The sequence below is a fragment of the Erpetoichthys calabaricus genome, chromosome 4, assembly GCF_900747795.2.
Source record: "Erpetoichthys calabaricus chromosome 4, fErpCal1.3, whole genome shotgun sequence".
Classification (NCBI taxonomy): Eukaryota; Metazoa; Chordata; class Cladistia; order Polypteriformes; family Polypteridae; genus Erpetoichthys; species Erpetoichthys calabaricus.
In genome coordinates this window covers 53912280-53922877 of record NC_041397.2, presented here as the reverse complement: position 1 = coordinate 53922877, position 10598 = coordinate 53912280, and the positions used below count along the sequence as shown (strand labels likewise).

At 36.6% G+C, this 10598-nt stretch overlaps 1 protein-coding gene across 1 annotated transcript in view; it reads right to left on the bottom strand.

Annotated features, from left to right (window-relative positions):
- The window catches only part of adgrg2a (adhesion G protein-coupled receptor G2a), a 182640-nt gene that overhangs the window by 32554 nt on the left and 139488 nt on the right, over positions 1 to 10598 (bottom strand). The window contains exons 32-34 of the mRNA XM_051926903.1: positions 8100 to 8227; positions 1682 to 1856; positions 630 to 789 (exon numbers count right to left, since the gene is read on the bottom strand). Of these exons, the coding sequence (XP_051782863.1) occupies positions 630 to 789; positions 1682 to 1856; positions 8100 to 8227 (463 nt within the window). The remainder of the gene's footprint in view (positions 1 to 629; positions 790 to 1681; positions 1857 to 8099; positions 8228 to 10598) is intronic.

Below are 10598 nucleotides of genomic sequence, written 5' to 3'. Positions count from 1 at the left end.
ATACTTCCTTCCAGACATTACAAGCTCCACTTCTGACTGATTATTCCAAAGAAAATTGTTGCAGTACTTTCAGGTGTTATAAAGATACTATGGCAGGACAGGCTCAATTTGATGTCCCAAATTGTTCTATTTAGAAAGCATGGCTCTAACTATGGTACACTGGACCCCTACTCATTTAGAAATCACTTTGTAACTCTTTCCAAAATGACGGACATAAAAAATGTCTGTTCATTGTTATATGACATGGCTCTAGAACCTACTATATGAACGGATGATTCTCTCTGATGTCAAAAACAAGCATTAATAAGGATTATATTGTGCATGACGAGCTGACCATTATCTGAAGAGTTTAAACTGCTGATAGCAGTTATCAGTTCATGGAGGGTGTAAGGTACAGTATTTTTCACATTCTTTAACCTTACACGCTTTATTATTTTGTATGCCAAACAAATGAAAGAAACATCATTTTCCATGCCATTTTCTCTCTCAGACACACATCTAATTTAGCATTACAACTCAAGAAAACATCTGACCAAATTTACTGTGAAAACTTAAAAAAAATAATGCTGAAAAACACAGCAAAACTGTTTTTCTAAAAATTTCAAATTAAAGAAGGTAATACTTCCAACCTGTAAATTGTCAGGGTCTTCCACTGAAAAAACTAATTCTGTAAAGTTATTGCCATTTGCTTTTTTCACAGCAACAGCCAAGGAAGTAGATGATGTCAGGTTTACAAAATCTTCTGTCAGGTTTAGTTTAAGGCCAACCTTGTCCACCATTTGTGTGATCCTGAAAAAAATGAAAAAGAGTAGAATTATTAAAATCATTATTAATTTCTTCATTGTTATTGTTGCCATGATTAATGATGTTACATTTCTGTTTGAATTTCAACAAAATCAGCCTACTGGGAACTGAAATGTTTCATGAGGACAGACAAATTGACAGACAGGTAGATAGACAGACAGTAAGGCATGGCAATCGTAATAGGTGCTTTTGGCATCATATGCAAATGCACATAAAAATCAAACGAAAGAGTACAAAATTCAGTAGAAAAATCTTTCAGTGCTACTGCATATACACTGCAAGTTTTTTTTTCGACTTTTTTAAATGTGTGATTATTGTTATTTGACAGTCACTTTTACCCAAAGCAACTTACAGAATGCTAGGTGTATATTATTAACTACGAGAACTGAATAGGCAACCTCAATGTTTAAAATAAAATGTCTTTAAAACAGGTTTTACCAACCAGCCTTTATTACAAAAAATCTTTAAATGTCATAACTCTCAACCTTAAACATCCCTTCCAAATTTTAGCAGTATGTTTTAAATATAGTCTGAGACATATTAATGCTTTATTAAACCTCTTACAACAACCCTTAAAACATCAGATTTTTCGCAAAAAGAGATATTAAGCTCTTATCACTTCTGATATTAGTTTTAAATCATAACACATGTTTATTAGTAGCCTTTTATTAAAATATTTGTTTTCTCTAATTACTATACAAAAAAATTTCCTCTTCTTTACGCTGAAGGCCTTTAAATACTACATACAAATGCAGCAGCATAATTCAAATTCATTAATCATACTTGTGATATCAAAAATCTGGAAATGAAACCATAAAGGTACTAATACACATCATTGATTATATAATACTGCTAAAAAGAAAACAGAATCCAATACCTTGTGGAATATGAGACAACCTTAGGTGCAGAGCTGTTCAGCATTGTCCCAACAGCTGAAACAACTATCCCAGCAGTACGAACTGTGATGCTGGGCTGGTTTAATAGTCCATCCAAGGCATTAAGCAACAGTTCAGGATTAGATGGGTCAAAGTTTTCTATCAAACCTAAAACATCTTTTAAAGAAAATAATGAAAGACAACAATATTACACACAATTTTCAGACAAATGAAGAATTTTATTTAATATGTAAAATGTTCTATAAATGATAAATATTTAGCTGTCAAATCAACCTAAAGGCAAACAGAATACCTTAAAAGAACTGACTTTGTACCCTTCATATTATATACTAACATACTAAATTATAATTTTAAAATCAAAATTGAAAATAAAAAGATGCATTTTATAATTATTGTATATTCATCAACAATGTTGGTGTATGAAGTCTCATTCCTGGAAGGCTTTTTTATCTTTTTTCAAAAGGTTCTTCAGTGAACACCAGGATGTGCAATAAGTGATACTAAACAAAGTAAATGAGTTTCTTCCCATAGTTATGCTCTCCTGTTTGTTCCATGAGATTCAAAATTTGTAAATATTGTCACACATGTATTTGGGAGGCAACTTCTGGGCTCATCTACTGATAATTAAACCCCAAACCAGAGGGCGGCACTGTTGCTTAATGCCTTTCCTCTTTCTCCCTCTGCAGAACTGATGATTGACTGTTGGCCTGTGTCTGATGTCACTTTCAGGTTCTGCCCTCCTGAACCTGCCCCTTTTGGGTCTCCACCTTGAAAACCAGGTCCGACACCACCTTAGAGCAGTCTAAAGTAGACAACTGTCTGAATAAGATGACAGCTCCCTTGCTGTTCATTTTCTGTTCAGTTCAACCGTGAAAAATTATACTGGGTTCACCTAGGTGCCCCAACACTTTATGCCATGTTGTTTGCTTAATTTACAATATAAAGTATTTGCTTGGGGATGCATGGTACCTACAATGTTTCCAAATAAACACTTAGAAAAGTTTCATTTATATGTTAGAGTAAAATGAACACTGGTAATTTTGCATTATGTGTGTGGAACTGCCTTACAAGTATTTGGCCTGTTCTTTGAATATTTCTGTGGGTTTCTTTTCAAGAAGCAGACTTCCTGCCACATTCCAAAGATATGTGCTTAGTTTGATTGGAACACTTGGAAAACTCGCATGATAAGAATGTTTAAGGTTGCTTGTATGAGTGTAAACAGCAATGAAAGAGCATCTTGTTTCGAGCTGACTCCTGCTTTACACAAAGAAATTGCTGGGTGGGAGTCTAACTCTCTCCACTCTATACTAGATAAGTTGGTTCGATAAACAGATGAATGAATGCTGCCTTCAGTGCTGCTAAAAGGTAAAGTATAACTCTGGAACTAAAAAAAAAATCAGTTTTTAAATTTCACATTTAAGATGATCAGTGTACACAATTAAGACTGGATTATAATTAAGTCAAGTTAAAAGAAAATGTATCACATAATGTTTTTATATTAACTTAGAAGAGAATTAGTGCAACAATTTGTATTTTGTTCTTTACATATTAAATTTCACCTATTATCAACATTGCAATAGTACTAATTACATTTTTTATATTTCAAAGCCGTATTCGTTGATAATATATTTCACAAGTTACAAGTTAAAGGGTGGTGACCTGAACACTCTTTAATGGTAAGGGCAGTTTGAGCAAACCCTGAGTTACTACGAAGAAAATTGGAATTGTTTGAAGGGCTTGGAAACCATTTGAATCTGGGACAGACATGAGCCAAACCAGAAAAAACAACGAAGAAAATTGATCAATGATGAAAAACAGCAAAATAAGGATTGAATTTGAGAATTACTGATTATCCCATCCATCTTTGCTTATTCTGTGTATCTGTTATTACCTGTGTCAAAAAATACTTTCTAACTTAAATGGAAAATGATTCCTTAAACAGTTTGCATCAATGCAGATGTGTTGTTTTTGAACAAAGTATCAGCTAGGATTCACAACGCTAATTTTCTTTATAGTTGTACATTCTCATGTACTTTCTATAATGCTATTTTTTGCAGTAAGTACACCAGAACTACACACTTTATTTTAGATTAGGCCTCAAATGTGTATTATATACTGTAGCTCAAGAGTAACCTCTGTTGACTTGTACCTAATATGGCAAGCTTTGAAACTGAACATCCTATTAGCCATCGTAATCGCTTCTGTATGCTGTCTTGTTGTGAACAGTGACAAGTTCATGAAGTCTTTCTCATATTGTGTACTTTCAAGTTCCAAATCTTCCTCTGTGTATTCAGGTCTAACCTTTTACTCCTTATATGGATAACATAAATTACTTTACATTAAACATCTGCAAGCATATTGGTTTACACAAATTAAGAAAAGCAGTGGCTTCAGCAGTAATCTCTGAGAAACCCTTTGGATCTTGGGTTTGCAGAGTTATAAAGAGATTTGAAAACAGTAAACACCATTGATTTATTGGGGTGCTATCCCCATTTTTGTAGGTGCACAAGTACAGGAAACATCCCCTCTAGCACCATTCCTGGTCTTCATCTAACTCATTTTCTTTAGTTTTCTGGATACAATACTCCGACAGTGCAACAATACTACTTTATTTTCACACCTTCATTGATTTGACATATTTGGTTATGGGTTATCGATGTTTCTGCATGATGTTAAAAAGATGCAAATGCTCCGGTTCCTCTTTATCACACATGAGAAAATGTGTCAGGAAAGCTTGCCTTTTACAGTTGTACTTCTGCACATCCTGTAACCTCGGAAGAAGGGTTTTTGAATCTTACCATACCGAAAGCTCAAATGATAGACAGATACTTAGAAAATAATTTATTGTTCCCTGAAGAGAATTTCACTAATAATAATTAACTCAGACAACATGGAAACTTGCAAACTCCACTCCAGATTGTCAAGTCAGGATATTTGAAACCAAGTATTCTCTTCACCCAGAGTAGTCACCTTCCCCTTAGTTTTGTGATATACTGTATTTTAAATATGAGTGTTGATATCCTCTATACTAAACCTACTTCTTCAAATCATCCAATTGGTGCCTAGCCCCTGATCTTCATGATCCCACCACATTTTGATTTGACATGCACATATGAATCATGTAAAACACTATAGGGGAAATTTCCCTTCCTTGGCATTGGACTTCTTATATTGGAGAGTCAATCACTAAACCAAACGCCCCCCACCACTCCTGATTTTAGATCTATATATATATATATATATATATATATATATATATATTTGTTCTTTATTTTGCCTTATACAATTTCTTGTATTAGGAATTTGTTAGTTTTCACATACCCCTTGGGGTCAGAGCGCAGGGTCAGCCATTGTACAGTGCCCCTGGAGCAATTACAGGTTAAGGGCCTTGCTCAAGGGCCCAGCAGAGCAGTGGCCTTTTGGCATTGACGGGGATTCGAACCGGCAACCTTTGGGATACCAGCGCAGCTCCTTAGCCTCAGAGCCACACACTCTATATGTATCTGTATTCTATATATATATATATGTATCTAAGGTTTCTAGGCCAAGCTGTTTAAATGACTATAGACCAGTGGCACTTACATCTATTCCAATGAAATGCTTTGAACATTTGGTGAAAAACATTTTAATGACAGAGACAAAGTCTTTTCAAGACAACAATCAATTTGCTTATTGTGCAAACAGAAGTGTGGAAGATGCTCTGCTTGTTATCTTACATAAAATCTACACCTTTCTTGATCAGCCTGGTTCATATGTCAGAGCACTATTTTTGGATTTTTCTTCAGCATTCAATACTATACAGCCTCATATACTGATTGGGAAATTGAACAGTATGAATGTAAACCCATTTATCACATTATGGATTCAGAACTTTCTTTTAAATCGTTCACAGACAGTTAAAGTTCAGGACACTTTTTCAACAGTCATTCATTCAAGCACAGGAAGTCCGCAGGGGTGTGTCTTATCACCATTACTGTTTACTCTGTACACAAGTGACCTGAGACAGAACAATGACCACTGCTCCATTATCAAGTACACGGATGACACCATGATCATAGGATGCATATCTGGGGAGGATAACAGCCACTATTTAAATCAAATGGACTGTATGGTAAACTGGTGCAATAAAAACTCTCTCACTCTGAATGTAAAAAAGACCAAAGAAATTATATTTGATTTTAAGAGACAGAAATCTGTATGTTCACCTATTGTAGTTCTGGGAGAGGAGGTAGAAATAGTGAATGAATATAAATACTTACGTAGATAACAATCTTAACTGGAATACAAATACAAAAAAATTATTTTCTAAATGCAACCAGCGCTTATTTCTCCTCCATAAACTCAAACTATTTAAAGTAGACAAGGACCTCATGTTGTCCTTCTATCGCAGTATGATCCAGTTTGTGATCACTTTCAGTTTCATTGCCTGGTTAAATAGTCTGACAAACCAAAACTCAAAAAAGCTCCAGCAAATTACGAAGTATGCAGCTGATGTTATTGGGGCTGATGTAGATGATTTGACTAGTGTGTGTCAGAGGGCAATGCTAAAGAAACTGGAAATCATCTCAACTGATGACAGACATACATTACATGTAGAACTAAACTTCAGTAAATCAGGAAGGATAGTTGCTTTGAAAACCCACACAAATTGCTCCAGAAACTCCTTTCTTCCTAGTGCCATACGATTTTTCAATAAGAAATATCGGAGATAATGTTTAAGGTTTTGATATATATCCTGTAACCTTTTTTTTTTTTTTTTTTTTTGGTGTAAATATGTATTATCTAACTGCCTTACCTTAACCTTTCTTATTTCTATTTGTCTGTTTTATTTCATTCTGTCTGTTATTAGATGCAACTGAGAAGGCAAATTCCATGTTTTGTTGTGTAAACATGACTAAATAAAGAAACCTAAACCTATATACATTGTGCGGGATGGCTGGCATCCTTACCCGGCCAGGACACCCATGAAGTGGAAGGATGGGGGTGGTGGCAGTACCCCTTGGTTGCAGCAGTGCCCCAGATTCCCACAGGGCATCACGGGACTTGGTTTTTGTTGACTCACCCCTGTTGGGTTCCATGGGTACTGCCAGAGGGTGCTTCGGGGACTGGGGATCCCTACTTTGTCAGGCTCCCACTACATCCAGAAGTGCTAACCCAGAGGACCCCCAGAGCTAATCCTATGGGATACCCAAAATACTCCTGAGTGCTACATTAAAGAGGCTGGCTACCTCAGCTCCAGGAAGCAGAGTCAGAAGGAAGGTGGACGAAGCTTGCAAGGAGAAGTGGAGGAAGCAGTGACCAGAGACAGAGAAGGAAAGAAGACAAAGAGTTGCAGAGTGCTTTAATACTGTGTTCTTTGAAACTGTATTTATGGTGTGGGAAACACTTGGCAGGAAGAGTTTCCCATGAATGCAATCCTCTTGTTTATTGTAAAAGGCCTCTGTGTCAGCTGTTTGGGGAGTTAGAGCACCCCCTGTTGTCCACAACATAAAGACATCCTGCTCTCAGATGATGCATATTAATTAGATACACTATCACTAAGCCCTACCTCTGCTCTTTGAGTAGCCCTAGTAAGTCTGTGTGACGTGAAATTCAGATGTGTAAGCTAAGATCCTCAAATATCTGCAAATCCTAATAATTCTATTGCCCCTGAAAAGATGGTTAGAATCCATTCCTTTTCTATCTTTAGTTTACTGAATTAGGTATAATCATTTTATGAATATTTTATTTGCTGAAAAAATAGTACAGTTATTTTGGACTGTGATCCTTTCTGTTGCAATCTGGGTTTCACTTATTCATTGTCTGAGTGCATGTTTTTCTGTTACTGGATCAAAAAGTATAAGAGGCTCCCAGTAACATCAGGTACAAAGTGAATTTTAGCACTGAATGGGAGCCTAGAACATTACAAGATTTTTCTTACAGTATATACACTGTCACACATGTGCGCATGGGAGGCAGCTAAAGGGCCTGAATGAGAGTAATTCCATGCCACACCAGGGGGTGGTGGAGTGCACTAACTCTTTCTCTCACTTCTCTGCAGACCAGTTACGGGAAATTCTGCCCAGCTTGATGATGTCACTTCTGGTTCCGGCCTTAGTGAAACCACTTCCGGTTCCGCCTGCTCTCCTTTACAGCCGCCATCTTTGTGCTAGCAAATCAGTTCTGTTTTGGACTCGTATCTCTACACAATATACTCATAATTTAAATGTTTCACAACCAAGAAAAATTATATGGGTAGCTGCCCCAAACCTTTTTTCAAGTCTATTGTCACATCTTTGACAACACACAGAATCACTCAGAAACTGGGAGAATCACTAATCAATCTAAAGTGGTCAGCAATCAACCTTACATCAGCATCTTTAATGATGTGACATGGAAGTCTTCCAACTATAAGCTTACCTTCTTCTGAACTGTTACCACTGCTTGATGTTGTGTTCTGCCAGTTTACTAATGTGTTCACCAGAGTTGTAGAAGGCACAGTGGGTGATGCACCATTCAAATTAAACAAGGTGATCAGTCCAGAGTTGCTAGAAAATAAAAATCAAAGTGCCATTGTACTTGATGTACTTTATACTTACTCAAACAATATTATAAAGTTTACATTATATTACATTTCAGATATGTACAGTAAATATATATTTACAAACGCATCCTTCAATGTTTTTTCTTTTGATATTTCACATCTCTTATCAACCAGATGTTCTTTCTAGTTTATATAAACTTATAAATATATTAGTAAATGCATTGGAGGTTCATTTGCAATGCCTGCGCTGTATCTGAATGTTTCTGTGTCTGCCCATGTTTGATAAATCCCTTAGTCTGAATAATCATGAGAAGACATACAGCTGTCTACCTGACTACTACTGCTACTGTAGATGCTGAATGCAGTATTTAACTATTTGTCATACTGTGCATGTACTGGATACAGTAAAAGCATTCACTAATGCACTGTGTCATATTCCAGTCTTTGTGCATGAACAGTGTCTTTTGTGTATAACTGCTAAGAACAAGATTTAGCCATGTATGTCTTTTAAATACTACCTTATTTTTTCCATGTCACTTATAACACTTACCTGTGGAGCTAATGACAAACTTATTGTTTGAACTGTCTGCCAATTAGCAGTTACACTGTATTTATCTTGTAGGTAAAGGAGGTGCTTTCATTGTCAACATCACCAAGAATGATACTAAAAAGGCCAAAAATAGGACCTTTATGAATAATCCTACCTTTAAACTTCCTGTCTTTCTTGCTCGTTTTTCTTCTTCCAATTTAAGATTTCACTCCAGTTCACCTCTTGACTTTAGATTCGATTTCATTTACTTTTGCTCCAAGGAACACCACATTTAAACTCTCCTGGCAGTCCCTGGTGTCCCTGCATCTCAAGCTGTCCATTCCCCTTTAAAGTACCAATTCTCCAAGGCTTCCATTCTGCTGCCTTCTCCTCTCATGGATAGATGAAAGGTATTGCTGGCTACAGTTGCCTCAGATAGTGACCACATGCTACTGCCTGTCAGAAATGAGGATCTGCCCTGTTTGTCCTGTCCCCCAATGTTCTTGACTTTTGTTTCTGCCTATTACCATTGCAGGGCTTCCAGCACAGATAAAATGCTTACCGCCTTCTAGCAGCCATTACATCCCCATACTAGAATGTGGAAAATGCCTCCTGCTGCTTTTGTTACTGCTTGTGTCACTACTGCATGTTGTTGTGGGACTTTAAGCTGTTATGTGCCATTCTGGCAGCACTCTTGCTCTTGAAGCCTCTAGGGCACAATGTCACACTCCACATTACAGATTATAAAAACAGTTAACATAACATTCTCAAATCCACTTAATGCAGTTTCAGCAGGAATAAGCATAAAGCTGGATATAACTTAGGGCAGATTATAGTTGCAACCACTTAATGGAAACAACCATGTAAAATGTGTAAATATTGAACCAGCATCAACCAACCAACCACAAACACCTTTAATGATTTGGGAGAAAAACTGGAGAACCAGGAGAACAACTCAAACTGACATAGGAAGAACATATAAAATCCACAGACAACAACTGAGCTTGTAATTGGGATCCAGGACACATGTGATTCCAAAGGTTAAAGCACTACCCAATTGAAATGTCTGTTTAATCAGCACACATACAGTACATCTAAGTACCATTCAGTTAATTAAAGCACTTGCAACTATACCCCAATTTGAAATTCATACACATAAAAGTTTGTCAGCACATCTAGAAAATCCTTTTCACTTAAATATCATGCATATTCTTTGAAGCAAAAACTATTATTGGGCTGATGCTTTTTTCCAAAGTGATGTGCAACATTTGACACGTACACACATACAGATTAGATTACGGCATGATAAACTTGGGGAGATTTTTCTGTTTCATGAATATTAAAAAAATTCAAGAATCTGTCATCTTTGAATAAAATCATATTAAGAAGGAAATAATACATTGTCTCTTTGTCGTCACTTTGTGGTTTTAGTTTGCACTATTAACAATTATAAACCGTGTGTACGGAAGATGAGAGATTCACAGACTGACATCAGAGGGACAAACAGTGTCTACTTTATTTGAGCTTCTAATACATGTATGTACATTGCAGTGGGTGAGGCAGAGTAGAGCAGGAGGACTTCAGGATACATTAAAATATACAGAAAAATGCAAATCATTTATCCATCCATTATCCAACCCGCTATATCCTAACTACAGGGTCTGCTGGAGCAAATCCCATCCAGCACAGGGCGCAAGGCAGGAACAAATCCCCAGGCAGGACACCAGCCCACCGCAGGGCACACACACACACAAAGAATCGCCAATGCACCTAACCTGCATGTCTTTGGACTGTGGGAGGAAGAAAATGTATGGTTTCTTCATGATTAAGTCACCAGTGCTTGGCA